The sequence below is a fragment of the Pseudonaja textilis genome, chromosome 3 (assembly GCF_049901715.1).
Source record: "Pseudonaja textilis isolate UNSWEBS1 chromosome 3, rPseTex1.2, whole genome shotgun sequence".
NCBI classification, from domain to species: Eukaryota; Metazoa; Chordata; class Lepidosauria; order Squamata; family Elapidae; genus Pseudonaja; species Pseudonaja textilis.
The window spans coordinates 115795193-115821069 of NC_141992.1; the positions used below are offsets into that span (position 1 = coordinate 115795193).

At 36.3% G+C, this 25877-nt stretch overlaps 1 protein-coding gene across 1 annotated transcript in view; it reads left to right on the forward strand.

Moving 5' to 3' along the window:
• Window positions 1–25608, forward strand: part of LPCAT1 (lysophosphatidylcholine acyltransferase 1) — a 46836-nt gene extending 21228 nt beyond the window's left edge. The window contains exons 4-14 of the mRNA XM_026701017.2: window positions 292–404; window positions 2997–3057; window positions 5154–5212; window positions 7360–7394; window positions 9589–9643; window positions 14334–14416; window positions 16227–16352; window positions 17559–17712; window positions 19277–19375; window positions 22307–22445; window positions 25266–25608. Coding sequence (XP_026556802.1) covers window positions 292–404; window positions 2997–3057; window positions 5154–5212; window positions 7360–7394; window positions 9589–9643; window positions 14334–14416; window positions 16227–16352; window positions 17559–17712; window positions 19277–19375; window positions 22307–22445; window positions 25266–25441 — 1100 coding nt within the window. The 3' untranslated portion in view covers window positions 25442–25608. The remainder of the gene's footprint in view (window positions 1–291; window positions 405–2996; window positions 3058–5153; window positions 5213–7359; window positions 7395–9588; window positions 9644–14333; window positions 14417–16226; window positions 16353–17558; window positions 17713–19276; window positions 19376–22306; window positions 22446–25265) is intronic.
• The last annotated feature ends 269 nt before the right edge of the window (window positions 25609–25877 follow it).

Sequence of the window (25877 nt, forward strand, 5' to 3'; positions counted from 1 at the left end):
TTGGATTTTAAAAAGTGCTTTCAATTTAAGGGTTTAATACGCAGAGTAATAACTAACTGGTTTGTTTTAGTTTATTTTTAATGTATTGGTACTATTGTAGCACTCAACAGGCTACAAGTGGTTCTTGTTATCAAAGTATAAAAGAAGATTTTGCAGTTACATTGTCCTTTTTTCTAGAATGTATTTATCAATTATATTTTATTTGCTTCTACTTTTGATACATTTTATATAACTTAAACAATACCAAAGGAACAAACTTGGGAATGTTGATCTTTTTGTGTTTCTTTCTAGCTTTAATTAAATATATTCGACCTGTATTTGTTTCTCGATCGGATCAGGATTCCCGCAGAAAAACAGTTGAGGAAATAAGACGGCGTGCTCAGTCTAATGGCAAATGGCCACAGGTATTGATAAAGCATCTTAATTTAATTGTATTTCTTGCTTGTTCAACATAATTGTCATCCCCACTTGGAATCCCAACAGTGGCTAACACAAATTTCAGTTTGAATTCAGAATTTTTCATTGCCTTGTTGAATTAGCATTTTCTTACTTCTCTCTTATACATAACTTGATTTAAAGTGGTAAACCTTCCTATAAGAACAGAAAAATTGCCTTTTTAAATAATACTTAGGAATATTTAGTCCATATTTCTATTTCTAAACATGGGTGATTTGCCCATGAATGTTTATGAAGGAAGATGCGAAGCCATCTTCTCTGAATGCTGGCAGGCAAAGAAAATATTGCTTTTGTTTATAGTTCTGATTTCATATAGATTTATTATGCTATAATAAAAAATTTGAAAAAAATGATAATTCATTTGAATGAAATTTGTGATTCATTAGCATTCTAGTTCTTTTGTTTAATAGATATCAGAGAGCTCTCTTCTATGGTTTTGCAGGAAATTACGAGACTCAGACCTTGGAATCCAAAAATAAGTTGGTTTTATTTGCGCAAACAGGTTCAGAGTATTTTAGTGAGAGTCACTTCTGAACAAATTTCTTATAGAACAGCACATGCCTGTATACTTCTTCAGAAGGGGCAAAACATTGAAATATAACTTGTCAGTCATTCATTGGTTACTTGAAACACAGCTTTCCCCCTCCCCTGTTGCTAGGCTAGGATGGCTGGATGTCACAAATATGAGTTTGTGATCGATAGATGATCCTTGTGGTTTGGCTTTTCACACTTCCTTGTTCTTTCTCTTCCTAATGCTACATATTTCACTATCTATAAAATTTGTATCATTATTTCTCTAAAATTAATATATTTTTATGTCCTGCCTTAGTGGTGGTTGTTCATTTTACTATTTACAGTGATCGGAATTTCAATTTAGTATAATACACATAGTGGTGAGAGAGTTTTTAGGTTATGGTAGAACATTTGAGCTTTTTTTTCTTTTCTTGAGCAATTCTGGAACTTTCGGTTATTTTTTCAATATGCATACACATAGTTGTGAGAGATGAATGATCTTTTTATTTTAAAACCTGTATTTTTACGCAGCTGCCTCCTTGGCTTAGGAATTGTGCTCATCTACTAATCTAGGATTAGCAATACAGGAAAAAAAATCCCCACAGGCAGATGAGCAAAGAACATGTGTGCCCGGCATATTGAGCTGACCAGGAAGTCTGAGTTACAGTCCTGTACCTTCATCAGATTTTCTTCATCTTCACTCAGTCTTCTTCTTTAGATGTTTCCCAGTACATTGTGGGACTTGTGCTTGGCCTTCTTTTCTCACGCTACTTTCGGCTCTATGTATCATCCCCAACCACATTTTCTTCTTCATGTTATTGCCTTAAGTGGATGACAGCCACAGCAGTCTTCAGAGTACACAACATAAGCACTCAGAGGAGAATTGCTGAGGAGGAGGACTTTTTTTTTTTTTTACTGTGTGGCTATTTTATAAGAAAGGGAAAGGAAAGAATCTAGTAGGAACCATTTTAAGGGACTTAATTAGCATATGTTTATTTTGCTTTTTATTGGAGAAGAAAAAGAATGTGGAGTATCCAGTTGGTGTGGTCAGGTATAGGCTTTAATTGAGAGGATTTAGTGCTGGGTACTTTTTTTTTTCTTTTTAGAAAAGAAAGAGGAAGAAAATAGAGCAAAAAAAAGTATCCAGCATGGTGCTGAACAGAAAAGCATTGTCATTGGTTGAGTTTCTAGGATGATATGCTGAAATAAAAGAGTAGAAATCCATTAAAAGTGTTGAAGGTCTTTAAAATAATAGGATTGTTAAATTGGAGTCCACTAAAAATAAAGAAATGAGTAAGTTCTGAAAACAAAAAATAGACTCCTATGAACAGAAACATAGGGAACATTTGAATGATTTTAGAGCAATAATTGTGTGCTTCAGAAGGGAAAAGTCTCAGCAGTTATTCATTTCTGAGTAAAGTAAGCTTAGAAAATATGAGTATTCTTTCCCTGAGAATTTCCTTACTGATTCATACAATTATGTCTCTTAATCAACTGTCATTTTCTCTGAATTGAACGCAGCAATTTAGCATTTTTATAGATATAGTGATCATTGTGTTCCCTTTTTCTCAGCATTCTCCAATTCTCCAATTTAATACAGATAGTCCCCAACTTATTACCACAAATTGCAAGGGTGGTTTGGCCATTCCTGGAAGTGAGCTCCCTGAATTGGAAGCAGTTTCAGGAATTCCAAACATGGGCTCTAAACTCTAAGGAGATAGATTTGTGGCTGCTTTCACAGTGCATTTTTTCTTAAGCAGTAAAGCGCTATCTTCTTAGATAAGAAGGAATGGGTGTATGGAGAGAAAACATTTCATTGTACTTCCTGCCTTTTACAAAAAGGCCAAAATGAGAGTGCTTATATGGACACTAGACTTCATTAATTCTTTCAGAGATTACTACTTTCTTTCCCTTTACAAGTGCCTCGAGTAGCAAATTGAAGACTAAATTCTGCATTTGAAACGTGTTTCCTAAAAGAAAGTACTGGATGCCTAAAAATATTAACCAGACATTTTAATTTTTTTAAGATAATGATATTCCCAGAAGGAACCTGTACTAATCGATCCTGCCTAATTACATTCAAACCTGGTAAGTATTTTGTACAACTTCCCTTTAATAATTTTGGATTTTTCAACATGCAGTTCAGTGTTCATTATTGGTTAGTTTCACTTCCTACATTACAGCAAATATGCCCTTTTCTGTTTGCTTCCTTTGTGGGGTAACTACTGAATATTTCTGTAACATTTATACACATGTAAATTTTATGCTTTGCAGAATTTAATTGACCAGAAATGCTTAGCCTGTTTAAAAAATTCAAATATTCATACAACTTTGAAAAAAATGACTATTCCCTGGCAAAATGCAAATGTTGTTCTTGATGTATGTGCTTTTGTGTTTACTTACTGTTATAACATTCAAGAAAAATGTCTTGAAAATATTCAGACTACTTAACTTGTGAAATATGTGGATATATTTGAATTTGAATGTACAGTATAATCTAGGTTTTTGTTATTGCGTATTGTCAATAATCGACTGCATTGTACTAATCTTTCTTAATACTACCAATTTCTGATCCCTTCCCCAATGGCATGACCTAAAGCTCTCACAGACAGAAAAAGAAAACTAAAATTAAAATTTGGAAACTTCTTAATTAAGGAGAAATGTTTGGTTTAACAGATTTCAATAACAGTTTCAATAACTGGATAATATACAGATGAAGTTAGAGATGACTGTAAAAGACTTTAAATAAATACCCTAAGTCCATGATGGTGAACCTATGGCATGCGTGCCAGAAGTGGCATGCAGAGCCACTTCTGCTGGCACGTGAGAGGTTGCCCGGAAGAGCTCCATTGTGCATGTGCGCGCACTGCCCGCTAGCTGATTGTCAAGTATCTGGTGTGGGGGGCTGGGTGTGTCCGGGGGGATTGCACACACATGCGCAGAGATGAATGGCATGCGGAGGGCCTCGTGCATGCGCACAGGGTGTGTGTGTGGGGGGTACTGGCACATGAGTGCAATTTTCGGCATGGGAGCCCAAAAAGGTTAGCCACCACTGTCCTAAGTCCTCTTTCGTTGGAACTTTGACAGAGGACTTCAAAGAGTTTTGTACTTCTATGGGTAAATTACTGAACTCTAGAGAAATATAAAATGATGAACCAAAATAGGAATATTAATAATGCATATCTAGAAGGGTGCTAGCAATCTTCCAAATATGATGTTAATATCTGCATTGCAGAAACTGAAAAACACATAAAACAGTCTTGATTTGTTCACGTGATTTCTTCTTAATTTTCCAATTGATTTATCATGCATTTTTCTTCCATCTGTTATCTGTTCCATTGAGATTATCAATAATAATGTCAATTACATTCAAATAAATATTTATAAGCCATAAACTTAAAATCTATGTGGAAAACCTATATAAAACAGATTTGTTTTCTTTTTTTAAAAAAAATGTGTCATTGGAAAACAAATATAAAGATATGCAATACGTTTCAAATTCAGTTGAGTATAAAATGGGTTATTTCATCTGGTTATTCCATTCTGGAAGTATTCTCGGATTGAAATGGCCCTAATTTGAGTCCAAAATGTTTATTTTAGACTCAAATCAGAATTCTTTAAAATTCAAAACTCGTATAAAAAGAGCAGAACCACCTGTTTCATCTTGTAATGTTTCTTACTCAAAGCACTATGTATATTCTAATGAACAAAATTGTAATAGAACCTGCTTGGTCCATTCTGGAAAATATATATCAACATCAAGAAAAATTGTCTTCAAGAAAAAAATAAAGTCCAGTTGCCTTTTGGAGGAAAAAAAAGCACTTTTGGAACAACCATGACCTGAGGGACTGAGAAGCTCCACAGACAAGTATCAGCATCAAGGAATTATACTGGCAGGAGAATATTGCTGTTCGTAGACAATTGTTTACGTTGTCTAGAAAATAAACACTGCTAAAGTATTAGCACAGATACTCCATTGCTCACGCAATCCAAAGTACAGGCTTAATCAGGCTTAGAACAGAGTTACTGGAATCAGCAGTACTTAAGTTAGATGTAACTAATTTAATGGTCATTGATTTTAGTGGGTTCTCCTTGAATTTAGATCTAGTCAGTTTTCTTTAAGGCTGCAATAGCGTACAGTGAGAGATTGTTGTAATTAAATATGTATCCCATGAATATTGTAGGAGCGTTTATCCCTGGAGTACCTGTGCAACCAGTGATCTTACGTTATCCAAACAAGCTGGTATGTATTGTACTGATTGTGTATATTAATATCTGAATTAATATTGTCTATTAGAGGAAATATTAAGAATTGAAAGTATATTCTCAAATTTATTTCTTGAAAAACAAAGGACCAATACTAGATAACTGTTGATTTTTTAAATGTTCTATTGCAAGACGAATACTCTCTCGTACAGCATGAACTGGCTTAATTCTTTAGTGTGAGAGAGCAAATCAGGCATTTTCCAAAGTTAACAGTAATAGTTTTGGTCATTAATCAATTTCAGTTATAGTTATATAACTATATAATTATAATTCATTTATAATCATACCATTACAAACAATCTCTGCCTGCAAAGTTTGAAAACGGTAACTATAAATTTAAAAAATAGTGATGCAAAATTAAAAAAATACCGGAAAGCTAAAATCTTTTGGACATGATCAGTTTAATTATAATAAGATTTAAAGAAAACTTGTGTAATAGTAACATAAAATAGCACTTGATGGTATCTAAGCAAACTAATAGCAAACCCTGTAGTACTATAGATTAAGTGTGAGTATAATCTGAGCAATTAGATCTCAGTTAATTTTGCATTTGGCTACACAACGTTTAGCTGTATTATATAAGAAAATTACCTTCATGTACTTGTAACTGCTTATATAGTCAAGCAGCCTAGAAGATAATGGAAAAAGAAGAGCATTTTGAACATCTCTATAAAATAAGTAATGTCGACCAGTTTTTTTCATCCTTGATAACTTAAAAATATTTAGATTTCTACTCATGGCTAGGGAATTCTACAACTTGGTCCACATGTCTTAAAGTTGCTAAGGTAGAGAAATATTACAGTAAACAGAAAGCGAAATGTTTTCAACTTGCCTAATGTTATAAAAGCACAATCATTTCTGAAAAACGATTGTTGTAAGACAGCTAAAGGGAGAACACTACAACAACAAGTAAAAACCTTTCTAAGATTGGGACTTTTGTAAGAAATAAGTGTAACAAAATTTTAGCTTTTATCTGTGATGGGTGAACAGAAGTCCTATTCATATCAGTTTAGCTCTTCTTTCTAAGCAATAGTCTTTCTTAGGGAAATCAGATTGGGTAGGGGATAACATTTATTGTGCTGGTTAGAAAGAATTGTTTTGGTATGAGTACAGCTGATATTTTAAGCTCCAAATTAAGGGATGTTCATTTCATATTCCAAGAACAGCAGTCAAGCATAGAACGGGCAAAATTAAAAATGGGATTGTAAATTGGACAGAATTTCTTCACACTTTTCTAAACTGAGTAGAAAAAAATTGGTAGGGGAATGTTTCCAGTAGTAATCAGAATTGTAGAGGGGTAGAATGCCTTTGAACGGACTAGACAAGGTGTCTTATTATATAACTCTGGCTGACTCTTCAGTTTCATTTTCTTATTGAGCACTTTCTTTCATTGCTGTTGACGTCCATTTTTCACTCTCACCTCTCAATTTCCTTTTTACTTCCCTTCCTTCTCTAATCCTTTGCTAGCCCATTCAACATTTTGGCTTTAAGTTGTGGACAATTACATATCATGAAAAGACTTTTCCTTGAAATATTCATTCCAGCCTGGGAAGGAAGGCCCAATAAGAACATAGTAGCAGTGATGGAAGTAGCCTATATTATGCTAGCACCATACACCAGTGCTGCCAGTCTTCCACGGTGGAAAAAAATACTTCAGATTAAAATAGCCCATGACTGCAGAATCAATCCAATAAGTGCAATTTTCTATTAGATAATATGCTGACATGCCATTACTGCCTGTGGCACTTTCTGAGGGTCTTCCATTCCATGGGTCCTAGACTTGTGTCCCATATTTCTTGGAATAGATATCCATTGTAATGCTTCATTATTTTATCTGCCTTGAATTCTTATTTTTGAGAGTGTAAATTAAAATTTTATTTCTAATACAGTAATAGAAATGTTACTTGTGGAAGACATAAAATTTGTATGTAAAGTTTAACACCTGGCTTTATATTTCTAATTATAAAAACATGAATAATTTTCAAAATCTTTGAAATGATATTGTGATTAATGTATCATATCTATCTACTGTTAAAGCGATGCTGTTTTTCTGATGAAGCCTGTTAATAGTAGCGCAGCAAGAAGCTGTGACACCTATATTTAAAACAATTATTTTGTTTGCAGGATACAATTACATGGACATGGCAAGGTCCAGGAGCGTAAGTCAGTGACATACTATTTGACTTATTTATTACTCTAAGATTTAGTGTGACATTCACCCTCCAAATTAGTTTTTGCTCAGATGTAAATAGCAGTCACTTAATATTTCTAAAATAAAAACTGACAATTGCGACCCAAACTGATCTGATTATTCTGAGGATTGTTAATGTTGTTGTTTGAGGCATGTTCTCTATGAAACAACTTTTAAAACAAATAGGATGCATTGTTAATACCTGTAGGATTGTGTATGAAATGAAAAATGTGTTTTGTTTTAACCTCAGAGCAAAAAGTGCAACTTGAAAATCATATCCCAATTTCCTGAACTGGCTATATTACATTGAAATATTTCAAATATCCCAACCATAGGAAGAAATGGGAGCTTGGAACATGATCCTTGCTCCCTCACTTCTTATTCTAATGTTGCAAATGGGGGAGGAGGGTGATATTCAGTACTAACTGCTATTTGCCACACCGTTTTCATTAGAATTGGCTATGATAATAATTTTTAATAAGAGTCACTAATGCTGTTTGAGACTGAAATACAAAGCTATTACATGAACTTTATGCATCTCTGTGTGAAAGGCTCTCTTTAAAGTGTATATAGCTTGTCAAGCAGCATAGCAGAGATAGCAATATTATTATGCATCCAGCTGAAATGATTTCTCCTTTCATGGTACAAAGGTTGAGGGAGTTTAAGGAGAGATGTTCTTATCTTTAATGGGAGAATTTTTAAAGATTTAAATTTAATTTTTAATTTAGAACTAAAATGAAACCACAATACTAGAATGGAATGCAAGGGAATAGACAAGGTTGCCTAAGTCAGATATCAGAATACTTTTCTGCAAAGCTGAAGTAGCAGTCTATTCCAGTCAAAATAAATTATTTGTAGTAATTTTTTCTCCAACAGAATAGAATCCAACATGACTTTTCACATGCTAAACCATGTGGTTAGTTTCTCTAGCATGCCAGCTCATGACACACCTCTAGCCTACATACCATTAGCCTAAACCAGGGTCCGGGAGCCATATCCGGCCTGTGGGGTGCTTAGATCTGGCCCACGAGGCTGCCCTGGAAACAGCGAAGGACCAGCCCACAGTGCCTTTGCCAGTGAAAATAGAGCTTGCGAGGGCTGTGTGTGGCCCTCCTGAGCTCTGTTTTCACTGGCAGAGGGTGGCAGGAAGCCATTGCAGCTGAAAACAGAGCTCAGAGTCCGTTTTCGCTGGCAAAACACTTGGGCCATCACAGGCGCCCCCTGACATGACTGTCATCATGCTGGCCACGCCTCCTATCATCCTCTAAGGTCAAACACAACTTTGATGTGGCCCTCAGTGAAATCAAGTTTGACACCCCTGGCCTAAACAGTAGCATTAGGTGCGTGACAGTGCCGATTGGTGTATTTGCTAGGGTAGAAAAAAAGTAACCTAATAATGAGTCACAAAATGTACCAATTGTGAGATATAAAAGAGCCCATATGTTTGAAAGGTCCTGAGTTTTGTTTCAAGAATAGACAAAAACATTGGAACATTAGTTGTGTCAAGCTCAAAAATGTTAATGTTAACAACAGAACTGATCATAGTATATGAACTTGTCAAATGACAAGATTTTTTTCATCTTTAGTGAAGTGTGCATGCATTTCCTGCATCGGATGAGGAGAGCACATCTTCTCCTTCTGCCCTGCCACTTTTTACAGAGGCACGATTGAGAGCGTTTTGACAAACTTCATCACTGTTTGGTTTGGAGGCAGCAGTGCCTCAGATAGAAGGTCCATACAGAGAGTGATAAGGACAGCTGAGAAGATTATAGGAAGCTTGCTTCCCATTATTCAAGATACTGCTTATAAGCGCTATGTGCTTGGAGCTCGAAGTATTGTTAGAGACCCCATACATCCACGGTCTGTTTCTGTTGCTCTCTGAAAAGAGATTTTGTAGTATCAATAGCGGGACTACTAAATTCTGTAACAACATTGCTCTTTATGCTATTCATCATGTATATTTGCAAGATTCTTTTTTTACCATGTATATATATACATTCAAACTAGACTGATATTTCTGTGTCATGTGTGGGTCTGTATATGCATAATTATCTTTTGAGAGCTGAATACAACAAAATTTCATTTTAATGAATCCTGATTAGTTCACATTTAAAGTGATATTATAGCTTTAATCCATGCTGTTCTTCTATTTTATTCCTAAGGTTGACGATTCTGTGGCTTACCTTATGTCAGTTTCATAATTTTGTGGAAATAGAGGTAAGTATAATAATAAGTGTAATTAATCTGCACTTTACTGCATAGATATTGCTGATATTGGAAGAGAGAAATTTAAAAAAAACAACCACAACTCACTTTTAGTGGTGTTATTTCTGCATTTATGTGCAGAACATAATAATGGAGATTTATGACTTTTTTGTATAATAAGTATTTTTATTCAACTTCAAAGAAGTAATTAAACCAACCCAAATAATCAGATATGAAACTGATCTATGGATGGAGTAGGCAACTGAGGAGTTTTGTTGGCAGAGATGAATTCCTACTTAATAAAGTTAGCATAATTTTAGCTAAGCCAAGCTTTACATTTAACATTTAGCATTCATCTATCAGACTTTCCTGGGACATGTGTCTTCTTCAATATCCAATAGAGTTATTTTCGAGCAATATTTTCTTTCATGAAAATCAAAACAAATATTTTTTCTATCAAAATATAAAGCATCTCTATTAATATACTCTTATTCAGTACAATACAAATTTCTTAATAATAAAGATGCCTAACTTTTACTGGCCTGTATGAAAAGTACAAGAGGGTATGAGATCTTTAACAGAATTTAAATACTAATCGTTCATATCTGTTTAGGATGTAATTTCATTAATAACATTAAGAAATAACAAATTGAAACATGGTCATATATATTATAAATTAACATACTTCCCATGCTAATGGAATCTAAACCATATTCTTGGTGAAACTGTATTTGTAGCTAAGATTATTGTCTTATCTGCAGATAACTTTTTTATTAATGTCATTTTGTCCTTACACCTTTAACTAATGGGATTTTAATTATTCTTTTATCCCTGAATTGTTTAAAATTCTTAAGACCAACATATAAAAGTAGTGAACTTTGTTTGACTTTCTTTTACTGCAATTTCATGATACAACTTTCTCACAAAGAACTTTTGATTTTTCTCAAAGAAAAAATCCTTATGTTCTGTTTTATTTTTTTATTATAGTACAGTCCCTACAATGTGCATATTTTTCTAAAGAAAAATTGTGTGTGTTAGAGTATAGTTTTTAAAATAGTTAACTATTCTGCATTAAATATTGGTAGTGCTTCACTTAATTCATAAAAAATTACATTGTATTTTGAAGCAAATTAGCAATTTTTGTTTTTGTGTAGCTATTTCTTAGCTTATGCGACAATTTAGATTGATAACAAGGTAGTGGAGATATTCTTCTGTGTCTCCAATGTATCTGCAAACATTGTTCACTCGAGTTATTTCAGATGTCTATTACCGTATATACTCGAGTATAAGTCGACCCGAATATAAGCCGAGGCACCTAATTTTGCCACAAAAAACTGGGAAAACTTATTGGCTCAAGTATAAACCAAGTTTTTCAGCACATTTTTTGTGCTGAAAAAACCCCCCTCAGCTTATACTCAAGTGAGATTCCCTCTGAAAAAAAAAAATGGTGTGGAGCTCCGGAGCTGGGCAGCCGCTTCCCTGCTTCCGTGTTTTCTTTGCAACTTGTAACATGGGGGTAATCGGAAGCAGAAAAGTTCTTGCATAAGGATGTATTGTTTTTTCTTTATTTAACTGTTTTTAGGGGGCGGGGAAAGTCCCATCGTCATGTGAGAATGCTCAGACAGGAAATCTATCCGCCTGAAAATAAGTGTGTGTGTGCGGGGGGTGATTTTAACAGAGGGAAGACATAGGGAGAAGGCAAAAGTGACGGGAGATCCTTCAGGAAAAACTGAGGGGGAGACTCACCCTTGGTCCAGATGAGCCCCCTTCCCCGCCCCTAAGGAAGCAGAGGCAGCCAGCAAGGGCAGGCAAGCCCTGCTTCGCGGACTCTGTCCGTCCTCGCTCCCACCCACCCACCCAAAGCCACAAAGTCCCCCAATCACGCAGCCCAGAATCACCCTCCTCTCAGGGAGCAGCAATGACGCCCGGTGTTTCCTGAAACAAGAAGCTCCGCCGTGCAATGAAAGCGCCCTGGCTCTAGGCTCAGAAAACAACGCGAGCCGAGGTGGCTTTGTTTCCTCAGCCCTAGCTGCTTTCAGTCCGCTCAGGGGGAGGAGGGGAGGAGGAGGGGGTGGCAGCAGCTCGCGTTATTTTCTGAGCTCTAGGCTCGCGATCTCAGAAAACAACGCGAGCCGAGGTGGCTTTGTTTCCTCAGCCCTAGCTGCTTTCAATCCGCTCGGGAGGAGGAGGGGGAGGAGGAGGAGATGGTGGCAGCGGCTCGCGTTGTTTTCTGAGATATGCCCAGCTCTGGAGCTCCACACCATTTTTTTTTTTTTTTTTCAGAGGGAATCTCACTTGAGTATAAGCCGAGGGGTTTTTTCAGCACAAAAAATGTGCTGAAAAACTCGGCTTATACTTGAGTATATACGGTATATTTTGAATCCAAGATAGTAAGGAAAAAAATCACTATTATAATTTTTAAAGAATATTGTTAAGGAAATTACTTCGAATTTCTTCAACTTCGTCTCTACATTTTGGGTAGATATTGGAAAGGCAACTGAAGCAATCATTTAGCTAATTCTAATAAATAAACTATTTAGAGGAGGACAAGGTGTTTAAAGGAATGAGGCCAGCAAATGTTTCATACTTATATAATCTTTCTGGCTGACAAGAAAAGGCTGCTGGGGAAATGAGTTTTGTAATAGCTTTTTTTAAAAAAGACTGTTCCAACCTTTCTGAAGTAATATTTTTAAGACCGCTGTCAAAGGAGCCCTCTTGAAAACTACTGCTCAGCTAATTTTCTCATCTTTGCTTATAAATAAGATCTTAGAAGGAGTAGTGAAAATAGTGGCTTTCTTGATTATGATGATTTTGGATGAAATTTATCTTTTGAAACAGTGGTGGGATTCAAAAATTTTTTACTACTGGTTCTGTGGGCGTGGCTTGGTGGGCATGGCAGGGGAAGGATACTGTAAAATCTCCATTCCCTCCCCACTCCTGGGGGAAGTTTACTGTAAAGTCCCATTTCCTCCCCACCCCACTAACCTTTCCTGCTCTGTTCTCCTGTGCAGGGCAACAAAAGACCCAGCCAATCAGCTGGGACTTGGGAGGCAGAGAATAGATGGAGGTGGGGCCAGTCAGAAGTGGTATTTGCTGGTTCTCTGAACTACTCAAAATTTCCGCTACTAGTTCTTCAGAACCTGCTGAATACCACCTCTGATAACAGATAACAGATAACAGATAATCAGAGTTGGAAGGGACCTTGTAGGTCATCTAGTCCAACCCCCTGCCCAAGCAGGAGACCCTACGCCATTTCTGACAAATGGCAGTCCAATCTCTTCTTGAAAGTCTCAAGTGATGGCACTCCCACAACTTCCGAGGGCAAGCTGTTCCATTGGTTAATTGTTCTCACTGTCAGAAAGTTTCTCCTTATTTCCAGGTTAAATCTCTTCTTGTTCAGTTTCCATCCATTATTCTTGTCTGGCCTACAGGTGCTTTAGAAAATAGCTTGACCCCTTCCTCTCTGTGGCAGCCCCTCAAATATTGGAAGATCACTATCATGTCACCTCTGGTCCTTCTCTTTACTAGACTAGCCAAGCCCAGTTCCTGCAACTGTTCATTGTATGTTTTAGCCTTCAGTCATCCTGGTTGCTCTTCTCTGTACTTTTTCTAGTCTCAACATCTTTTTTATAATGTGGTGAGCAGAACTGGATGCAGTACTCTAGGTGTGGTCTTTCTAAGGCTTACTAAGGATTTGAAAGCTTTCCAGTCTTAAGTTCAATTTAAGCAATAGCAAAGTAATCTGAAATGTTTAACTGATATTGGATTTGAGTCTTTATTGTATGATGTCTCTTGTTCTTAGATGCTGTATTTATCTTGGGGTATCAACTCTTATTGGCTTTAGATATACAAAAATAAATTAGTTTGTCAGGGATTTGATACATGATAATGTTGAGGGTGGAGGTTCGTTTGTCAATGTCAGTGTTCTGTTTTGTGTGGTCAATGGGTTTTGTGATGGGGAGGTCATGTCAGGTGAGAGTCATTGGTAGGAGAAGTACTGATTAAAGGGGTTGGTGGAGCGCCGGAAGCCCCTATAAGCAGAAGAACATACAACCACAGACATCCCCAAATTCTGCTGAAGATGTTACTAGTCTGATAACAAAATTTTGGGAAACCAACCCACAAGCTTGGAGAACGAACCTCTACCCTTATCCTACAGCCGAGTTACAGATATTCACCACTATTGCAAACAAGATGATATTATTTTGGCTTGCTTTTAGGGAATGTTTTGGGTTTTTTCCCTATTTTATTACAATGTGGTTTTTTTTTTGTATGTGTGTATCTTAAAGTGTTATACTGTACCCAGAGGCAGGAAAAAAATTCATTTCACATTTGAGTGCTCTTTTAAATAAAAAGAGTTTTCCCAGTTTAAAGGCTTGAATGATGGGAAAAATTGAATGATTGCAGTGACAGAAAATCTTAATACAAAGATAGAGCCATAATTTGAGCAAAAATAGTAATTTGCTTTCTGAAGGGTTACATTTGTTCTTAGAACATGCTAATAGAGGAAATGAAAACCTAATACTTGTCATGCTGGTATTTCTTCTCAATGATAACTATTCAGGCTTCAGGTTGTTAGGTGTTTTATTCCTGATTTTAAATACTTGTTTGCATAACATTTTTTCATCTTCAAAACATCAGTATAATGTGTTTGTATAATGTGATAATTACTGTACATTACAATTTATTTTCCTGTGTATAGTTCCTACCTGTATATATACCTTCTGAAGAGGAAAAGAAAAATCCGTCTTTATATGCGAACAATGTGAGGCGTGTAATGGCAGAGTGAGTAAACTAAGGTTTCAAATAGCACCATGACTGCATAGTTTCAAACAGTAGCAACATTTTTGCTTATATATGAAATATTTCAAGAAAAATATTTTTTCTATGCCATGATGTCAAAAGATAGAGGGAAAATATTAACTGATAGGAAATACTTACTGCTATGTTTCAAATAAACAAAAACAAAATAGGAACATTGTAGAGGCAACCAAAGACCTAACTAAATATTTGCATGATTGTAACAGAGAAAGAGAGGAAATATGAGTAATTATGCTATATTACTAAAATTAAATCATTGGGAAAAACTGCAGATAAGGGTTATTTCCCCCACAGTGTCAGAGTTCTTATTGTTAAGATCCTCTGTCTCATTGGCAGTTTATATTTCGTGTAAACATCATGTTCAAACCAGAAGATGAGAAGAAGAGGGCTGATAAAGGAAGTCCAGTAAAAAGAGATGCTTCTCAAGCACATATCTAGGAGTAAAATGTTTTTATAATACTAATTCAGAGACATTTTACTAGATACCAGTAATACATTAAGAGTAAAACTGTCTAAATACTTGTAGATAAGTTTTTACAGTAACTGAAATGTCAGAATCTTTGGTCCCTACTGAAGAGAATATATTTTAATAGTTGAACATTAGATGTTTCTAGAAATGAAAATTAGCAATGTAAAATTAGCAATTCTATTCAACAAAAAATAGAAACTACATCATGAGCCCTGGTGATGCAATGGTTAGAAAGCAGTATTGCAGGATGATTCTTTCCACAGCCAGGAGTTTCATCCTGACAGGCTCAAGGTTGATTCAAGGCTTTTATTCTTCCGAGTTCGGTAAAATGAGGACCCAGATTGTTGGGGGCAAAATGCTGACATTGTAAATTGCTCAGAGAGTGCTGTAAGACACTATGGAGTGGTATATAAGTTGAAGTGCTATTGTTATTGCTATTGTGCATGGCTCAAAAAGAATTCTATGGATTACAGTTACTTTATAAAATTGCAATTCTATATTTAAAATCTTTTTAAACCCATTATGTTAGGGAAATAATAGACACAACTTCCTTCAGTTGTAGGAAGACCTGCATGACTTCTAGAACTTGAAAATATTTTACTCTCAAATCTCACTTGCAGTGGATTTAGTTTCAATCTGTTAATCCTTATCCATCTGATTATAATTTCCAAGCACTGACTGAGTATAGATACATCACCTGAATGTTTGATAAATATAGAAATGAGTATTGTCAGACGCTTCAGGACACCTAACTCCTAACTACCTCTATGGGTAACTAATATACTTTAAGAAGTAACCAAAATCTTGTAATGGGGAAATGGTTTTACAGTACTCGTTGCATGGATTTGATGGGATCAAAAAACCAAGCTGCCAAATCCTGACTCAAATGTTAAATTGGAATGGTCCCAGTATTGAATCCTGTGGAAATTTATACATGCAAGGTGCTAAGGCAGTACCCTGATTAACTATTTCTTGGATCTGATTGGACATAGAGGACAAAAATTACAAAATAACCAAATATGCAAACTACTGTGCTGGGGTTATAAATTAAGGTGCAACTTGGAGATTGCAAGAAATGGATATGCTGAATAGGATTGGGTTCTAGTCTCTTCAAGACAAATTCAACATAGTATCCTCTAGTCATTACCCTCACTTCAATTCGTACTTTCCACTTCTAATATCTGAAAGGTTTGTAAAACAAGAAACTTCTCTCATGTGTACTACCATGCTATGCCATGATTGAACTTTATGAAATGGTGTGTGTGAGTATATTTGTATATGTGTACATATTTTTGTCTATTTAAGGGCTTTAGGAATTTCAGTAACAGACTATACCTTTGAAGATTGCCAGCTGGCTTTGGCTGAAGGACAACTCTATCTCCCATCAAATACCTGTCTCTTGGAATTTGCAAAACTTGTAAGAAATCTTGGGTAAGAAAATTATCAATATATAGCAAAAAGAAAGCTTTTAACTGTTCAGAATTGTGTAACAAACTGATTATAAAATGCATGTCTCTACTTTTCTGAGTTCTTCAGGTAGCTTTTGGTTTAGACAGAAAGGAGAGATCAGCCTTATTTTCTTCATGCTCTTAGATGCAAAGAAAAAGTGATTTGAAGTGTGATTTGAAAAAAGTGGCAGATTTAGTGTATCATTATGGAGATTTTATATGGCTGTATAGATATACATCACTTACTATAAACGTAAGAATTTATGTTGGGAAAAATTATTTTCTGTGAGAAGTACATAAAAATGAATCAACAGACTTTTGAAAATCTGATCCATGGGAGGCTTTATTAGGGAAAATACTGCAGTATGGAACCCTTGACTCCAAAACCATGTTTAGGAGAAAAGGAGACACTCCCATTTAGTGAATACAGCTTGTATAGGTTTATCAAATCACATGGTTATGTAACACTTCCTGTTTCCCATATATGGACGTTATGCAACAGTTTCATAAGAAAGTTCCAACCTTCCATGGACAACTCCCAATATTCCCATTATAGTCAGATTTCCTGTTATTCAAATTCCATAAGAAAACCATTAATGTCTTTTAATGTGACATCTAATGTCAGAGCACCCCAGCACATACCTCTAACTTATGCCAGGTGCATAGTTTTGCAATCTTGTATTATTTCTAGGCAGAAAACACATTACATAATGTTCTGAGCTTTAAAAGTTCAGACTGTGAACACAAAATGGCTTCAGTTCGGCTCTTCAGATTCTCAGGTGTAATAGCCAAATTTTCACCTATAACATTTTCCCTGCTAGAAGTATTTAATGTATTTTACAAAGTGAGAGTTCTGTTGAAATACTCTATTTTTTTTATAGCCAAAGTTTTTATTCAGATACAATTCAGGATACAGAATTTGTAAAGCCCTTCTATTGAGAACAAAAAAATGTAGGGGTATATTGCAGGAAGAAAAGAATGTATAGCCTTGATAGTGGTATTTTGTAAAACAGAACATAAATTGCTCAATTGAAAATAAATTTTGACTGAAATCAAGTTTTTTCCCTAATCGGTTTCAATTAAAACCAAGTTTTTTTGAACTAATTTAAAAAATAGAGATGAGTCCTCTTTTTTTTCCTTAAGTGATTGTTTTCAAAAAGTAATACTTTGTTTTCCTTGCTATTTTAAGGTTAAAGCCAGAAAAACTTGAAAAAGAACTTGATGCATACTCAGAAAGAGCTAGGAAATTGAAAAACAAAAAAATCACTCTTAAGGAATTTGCAGAGTATTTGAAAATCCAAGTTTCAGATATGTTAGAAAATATGTTTGCACTTTTTGAAGAGGTAAGAATTCATTATCACCAGAGTTATTGTACAGTAGAAAATGTTACTGTGGGTGAAATCCACTTGTGTCCATGTGCCAAAAGAATGGGAAGGAATAGTGTCACACAAGTTGCTGGAGGAGGAAATAGCTTTGCTTTGCCACTGCACAAAAATGCAATTTGTCACCCATGATCATTTTATCCACACACTTGAAGCTATACTAATTTTTCCACAGTGTTCAGTTGATCAGCAATCAGTTCATTAATAGAGAAAATGTTTATTGTCACTAACAACAGTTAGAAATAACCATCTTCCTTCTTCAGTGGCAAGATTGAAGCCTCTTCCTCCCCCCGCACCCTAGTGATCTGTATATGATTTAGTTAATGAGTGAAAGTGAATCTACAGATTGATTTATGACCACAATGGTGCCCAGGATTCTGATAATGAACTGTTGGATTTGTAAGTCAAAGGATCACATGACTAGCCTAGTTTTACAACCAGTTTTTGTGATTGGTTCATAAAGCAAGATATCAAGGTTGTTAAGTGAACTACCTGGTTATTAAGTGAATCTAGCATACACAATGGACATTTTTTGCCATTTTCTGCTGGAAAACAGCAAAATCATTGCAAATCACTGCAACCAGTTATAAATAACCCGAAATACGATTGTGAAAACATGGGGAGGTGCAGCAGTTATAAGTTTGAGGATGAGTGGTAGGTAGTCCAGTATAACTTCAAACAGTTGTTAAGTGATTAGTTGTAAGTTGAGGACTTACCTGTATATGCATGTGAGAGAAACTGTACATATAGTCCTCAAAATACAACAGTTTTAGTGACTGTTCAAAGTTATAACAGTACTGAAAAAAGTGACTTATGACCATTTTTCACACATATCTCCATTGCAGCATCCCCTTGGTCATATGATTTACATTTGGATGCTTGACAATTAACTCACATGTATGATGGTTGCAATGTCCTCGGATCATTTGATCACCTTTTGCAACCTTCTGACAAGCAAAGTCAAAGAGGAAAGAAGAGTCACTCAACAACCATGTTACTAATTTAATAACTACAGTGATTCCCTTAACAAATGTGGCAAGAAAAGTCATAAAGTGGGGCAAAACTCACTTAACAAATTTTGGGCTCAATTGTGGTTGTAAGTTGAGGACTACCTGTATTTGGAAACAAGAAATGGCTGTGGATATGATTTGACTCCACCTACCAGTACTAGTCCTGTTACATATATTTTGTGGGGACAATTGCATCCCTCCACTGCTAAATTTTTCACTCTGCAGTAAAAAATTGCTAATCAAATTGCCTATATTTCTTTACATAATCATATTTTTAGGGGATAGGTTGCTGAAAAATGAAACCATAAATAAATACATACTTCAAACTTTCTAAGTCCCATTCTGATAAAGAAAACTGAAGTTTACATAAGATTTTCAGAAATTCACAAGGATTTGCCCCATCTAAATAGTAGTTGCATTAATCCCAGTTTTAGAAAATTTGTGTCTGTAACTTCAGAAATTTTCATATAGTCTCTACATATGAATTTCTGCATGTTCCTTTACTTTTTCAACAGAAGGAAGATGGCCTGATTGACATACGAGAATATGTAACAGCTTTGTCGGTAGTCTGTAGACCTTCTAAAACATTGCAAACAATGCAGTTGGCTTTTAAGGCAAGTAACAATTTTTATTTAATGTGCTCAATTAATGGCTATTTAAAACCAAGTTTTTTTTAATAGGTAGGTCAAATGCTAGCTACAACTTCATTATATCTGAAACTCACTACTGACTTTACAACTGTTCCTAAGTGTTACCATCTGCTACAAATCTTAGCAGCAATCTGGACTGTAGAAACATGATGCCACTTTTGTCTGTACATACAAAATGAGAAGGGCCAGGGGTTTTTTTTCCTTTGCATGACACACATGGCTTTGTATCTGGAAGACCTTTAGTCCACAATATTTTAGAGCTGAGCTTTGAATTGCTCTCCCTAACGTGCATATCTATATCAAGAGACTTATCAAATTAGTTCCCTTTTTTGTTTCTGTAGTAAGACATAATGAGAAATAATCCCCATCTCAATTTCCTTTTGGCCATATTGATCATGCTTTCCTGCTTATTAATTTCTATCTTGTTTTAGTCCGCTCTTTCTTTCTACTATTATTGCATCTTTTTTTCCCCTAACATTTTTACTTTAATATGGTATATTTTGCCAAAGTTCTCTTAGTGAATGGCTTCAAGTCCCATCTTTTGAAAGGGAGGGGGACAATACATACATTGTAAATGTAAGCTTCCTATCACTAGAACATTCTTTGTGCCACTTCCATTGGATTTTGTGTTCATTGGCAGAGCTGCGCATCTTAAAGTTTCAAAGACCACAAAGTGTTTCATGCTCTGACTCATTACAAAACTATATTTTCAGACTTTAGGCTGATCAAGCAGTGCTAGTTCGATATGCTTCCTTGCTAAACTCTAGCATGGGTAGTTTTGCTGTATTGCTGATGGAAGTTTAACATTGATACTCTATTGTAGTATATCTCCTCCCTCTCATTCCAAGCCAAATACACTGGTACTGCCAATGATTTCTGGAGAGTTCTTGACACCAGGAAAATCAGTTATGAATTTAAACACTGCTAATAAATATTTCACAAGAAGAGTTCTCCACTCCTCTACTCGTTGTAGAATACCTTATGCCACCAGACTTGAAATTCTAGAACTAGAAAACCTTGAATTACGCCGTCTTCGGTCTGATCTATGTATGGTATATAAAATCATACAATGCAATATTTTACCTGTCAATGAATACTTCAGCTTCAACCATAACAACACAAGAGCACACAATAGATACAAACTCAAGGCTAACCGCACCAAACTTGATTGTAGGAAATACAGCTTCAGCAACAGAGTGGTCAATGTCTGGAATACTCTACCTGACTCTGTAGTTTCTACCCCAAAAACTTTAACCTTAGACTGTCTACTATTGACCTCACCCCTTTCCTAAGAGGTCTCTAGAGGGCATGCATAAGCGCACCAACGTGCCTACTGTCCCTGTCCTATTGTTTCTTTTATTTTTCTTTTATTTTTCTTATATGTACCCATTTCATGTATTCATAACTATGTATACACTTATACTTATTATCTTGTAAACAATTGACAAATCAAATAAATAAATAAATAAAAATAAAATAAAATAAATAAATAGATTTGAATACATTATGTCTTACATAATTCAATATTTTGATTCATCGAAGTGGCTGATTGCAACAGATCACCAATTTTGACCTCTGTTCCTTCTCCTTCATCTCCAGTGACTGGCACTATGCCATTGATACCATCTTTGAAATGTCCAACTCCATCACCCTACTTTTCAAGGCTCCTCAGGCATGATTCTGTAGATCTTTACAAAACCTGATGATTTCTTCTCTGAGGCCAAGATTCCTAAATGTTCCACAATCAACTTTACCACAACTACTGTTTGAATATGCATAGTGCTACCATTTCTTAGTGGGAAGTTACCACATATTCCATATATCCATCCAATATCAACACTATGTTTAGGATTCATAATATTAACATAGATCCTATCCCTTCATATGTAGACTCTCTTTGGTTCCAGTCTTCATGGCTATGTGTTCTGTGTTCAATTATCCATATTGATCACTAAAACCGTCTCAAGCTTAACTCATAAAGCTCAAGTTTCTGCGGTCTCCAAATGCTAAAACTGTTCAGTTCCTTCAGTACCGCTTATCCATCCCATTGACTCCCTTCCCTCAATACTGTTGTTCCATCCTTCATATTGTATCTGTAGTTACCATTTTTATACCTTAGCTACAGACCCAGCTCTTTTTTCATTTCCATAGCTCATTTCTGTTCTGTAGCTCCTGCTTGAATTTCTGTGATTCCAGTGCTTTGCAGCCCCATTAATTAGGATATTGGCTTATAAACTCTAGTGCCTTACATTCAATAAATCACTAGAGATGTGCTATGTTCCTTCTTGCTTCAAACACTCTACAATCATCCCAATGCCAAAGAAGTCTTCCATCAGGAAACTGAATGACCACAAACCAGTTGCTCTGACATCTGTAGTTATGAAAACCTTTGAAAGGCTAGTGTACTGTCCCACCTAAAAACCATCACGGATCTTTCATGCTGTTAGATCCCATGCAGTTTACATACCGAACAAATAGATCGACAAATGATGCTGTTAATATGGTTCTGCACTACATCCTATGACACCTTGAATCTCCAAATACCTACGCAAGGGTCCTCTTTGTAGACATCAGTTCAGCATTCAATACCATCATTCCAGACATTCTTCTAACTAACTAAACCAGCTAGCGGTACCTGAACACACTTGTAAGTGGATCGTAAGCTTCCTAACAGACAGGAAGCAGCAGGTGAACCTAGGCAGAATCACAGTTTATATTGATTGGTAGGGGAAAAAAATCACACTATCTAGGGGCAGAAAGAGGTGTATTTGGAAATGAAGTGAAGCTTATATAGTTTTCTGGTACTAAACCTAATATTTTATTTCGTGTCTCATATTTAATAATAAATATGGTTCTTTTCTGGAAGCTCAAATAATAGGTGTCTATATTTTACAGATGTATCAATCAGAAACTGGTGGTATAACAGAACAAGAGTTAACTTCCATCCTGAAGAGTGCCATGGGTGTTTCAGACCTTAATGTGTCAAGTCTATTTAAAGCTATAGATGACAAAGAAAAAGGGGAAATTGCTTATGGTAAGTCTATGAAACAGGTCTTTTATAGATTTTTGTGTATGGAAATCAGAAAGGGATCTGGAAACAAAATCTATCCAAACACAGGAAACAGCCTCCATCAAAGCAGGCAAGGCATTCTGCTAACTATAGACTGGCAGCAAACGCCATACTCATTCACAATGATGATGTTACCTAGTCAAGTAATAAAAGGTCTGCAAACAAACAACTAAGGTCAGACAGCAACAAGAACTCCACAGTTCTTGAACTCTGAGCTATACTCTTCTAGTGGTACCTGAACAGATATTGAGGCTCAATACTAGAAAGGGAAGGATCAAACTTTAAAGCTACTGTGCACTTCCTTCTTTTGTAATAATTGCATTTGGAGCCTGCAGTTGCTTGTTTGTTTATATAGACTATGGGTTGCTTATTTATGCCCATGCCACACATGTAAATAAATAGATAACACACAAAATACAGCGCACTACATGCTGTGTGGTATAATCATATTGAAGCCTTACAACATTTTGACTCACATTAAAAGATGGAATGCAACTACTTGACAGTGTTACCCATTGCTTTTAATTGCCCACATTTCATATCAATGAAATAAAGAGGTGTTCTTGAAAGAGAATCGTTTAGGGCAGTCCTGCAAGGTAATCTACAATTAATACTGCAAAACCAGTACTGTGACTCCTGGTCAGTCCTACCACATTTCCTAGGTTGTTCTGTATCTCCCTTAGTTGCAAGTTCTTCTAGTCCTTACTAGTAAAATTAACATATATCCATGCTTCTTTGATACTAGTTTCTTAAATGGACTGTACAGAAATCTACGCTATCTATACAAAAATAAAAAAATCCTACACTGGTCTTCAATTTAGTACAGAAAAAGTATATACCGTGTTTCTCCAACAATACGGCCTCCACCAATAGGAAGGCCCAGCATGATTTCTAGGCATGAGGTGAAATTAAGCCCCGCCCCCAAAATGTAGGCCTATTCAAACCATGCTCTTCCCCACCATTTCTCACATCGTTTGTTAGAACTACACGAGGTGAAGAGAAATGGGCGGGGGAAGGGCGGGGGATGGGGAGAAAACTTGCCTTTAGGAGTGCCCTGCAGGAAGCCTAGGCTAGAATATCCCAATAGCCGATAGAAGCTCCCTGAAGGCAGAGTCCCCAACCGCTTCAGGACATGGCATGGCTACCCGTGTCCCCTCGCCTTTAGGGCAGTCTCTTTTGGGTGATGGAAGTTCCCCAAATGCAGTCACCAGCTACTTCAGTCAACCGGTAGAAGCGGCATCGCAGCAAGGGGAGTGTGTGTGTGCCATGCCTCGCCCCAAAGCGGCTGGGGACTCTGCCTTCAAGGGAGCTTCGATCGGCCAGTAGAAGCGGCCTCGGGGCGAGTGCACACACACACTCCCCTCGGCGCGAGGCCGCTTCTATCAGCAGATGAAAGCTCCCTTGAAGGCAGAGTGCCCAGCCGCTTCAGGGCGAGGTGTGGCTGCTGTCATGTCCCCTCGCCTTTAGGCAGTCTCTTTCGAGCAATGGAAACTCCCCAAATGCAGTCACCAGCCACTTCGATTGGCCGGTAGAAGCAGCCTCGGGGCGAGCGTGTGCGCACACACACACACACACTTCCCTCGCCACGAGGCCGCTTCTATCGGCAGACGAAAGCTCCCTTGAAGGCAGAGTCCCCAGAGTGTGTGTGTGTGTGCGCGCGCTCGCCCCAAGGCCGCTTCTACCGGCTGATCGAAGTGGCTGGTGACTGCATTTGGGAAGCTTCCATTGCCCGAAAGAGACTGCTTAAAGGCGAGAGGACACGGGCAGCTACGCCACGCCCTGAAGCAGCTGGGGACTCTGCCTTCGGGGAGCTTTCGTTGGCCGATAGAAGCGGCCTCGCGGCGAGGTACGTGCGTATGGGCCGCTCTAGGTGGGGGAGGAAATTAAGTCACCCCCGAAAAGACCGCCTACCCGTTTTTTCAGGGGTCAAAAAAAAATAAGGCCTGGCCTTATTTTGTGAGAAACACGGTAGTATTTCTCTTTTCTGTTCTTAATTAAAATATTTTAATTTCTTTTACCACTTCTTTTATCTTCTCTCTGATTTTGAAAATTACCCTTAAGCATGATAGCGGTGAAATGCAGACATTGGGATTTTGAATTGCATTCTAAGGAATTCTGAAGTATCTTGGGATTTTTTTCCTAGAAAGATTGCTGAACATTTGTTAATAATTTTTTTCACATTTCTCTGCAGCATGCAGTTATGGAAATATAATGGAATCTTAGGGTACCAAATCTGAATTGAGATAGGCAGTAGTCTGAGAAGAGAAAATTTGAAATTTGATAAGCAATAGAAATGGTAATTGCCTTTGATGAAACATAATGCTGTTTCTGTCAGAGGATATTGTAGATAAATATTGAGAAACATGAAACCAGGGAAAACAAACATAGTTTGAAAAACACTCTAATACTGTTGTTCTTTAACTTTGGTTCTTACAGGATGATGTTGATGTTGATGTTGATGTCTACAAAGCCCTGTTATAATTATGCACTCTATAATGTATTGCTCCAAATATTCCATAATACTAAACAATTATTAAGTTAACAATCCTAACCTTAAACATGTTCCTAAAGATAGATAAACCATAACTTAGCATTCTTAGGCAAAACCTATTGAAATCAGTTCATTCACCATAAACTTAGTTTCCATTGATTTGAGTAGACCTAAAGCATAAATTTTCATTTAGATAATTATATACAATACTTTTAATATGACTTATAATACAGCAAAAACACCTATGATAGTAATTGAAATGATTATTGAAACTGTCTTTTTTCCATTTCTAGATGATTTCCATTATTTTACTGAAACGTTCCCAAACTTTGCTGAAGAGTACCTATATCCTGATCAAATGGAGTCGAAAAATTATTTGAAAACTCCTGCTCCTAATGGATTCTGTGCAGATTTCAGCCCACAAATTACTGAAAATAGAAGAAATTCCCTACAGAAAAAAATGAATTGATATTAATAATTCTGTCATCCTCTTGTGGTGAGAGGAGTATGTCCTATCTAGGGCTTTTCATAGTCACACAGCTATATAACCTGAAGTATGTGAGAAGGCTGTATGTGTGGATGTGTGAAAAAGGAAGGAAGGAAGGAAAGAAAGAGAGAAAGAAAGAAAGAGAGAGAGAAAGAAAGAAAGAAAAAGAGAAAGAAAGAAAGAAAGAAAGAAAGAAAGAAAGAAAGAAAGAAAGAAAGAAAGAAAGAAAGAAAGAAAGAAAGGTGTGTATGAATATTTTACTGCATTAATGAGCATCTTTGGCTTCCTATTGGAAAGATCACTTTTTCCATCAGCAACTTGGAAAGTAAAGAATGTAAACAAACTTTAATTTGTATACTTAAAAACAAGATGCTTGCATATTTATATTCATTGTTTGATTTCATGTACAAACTGTCCT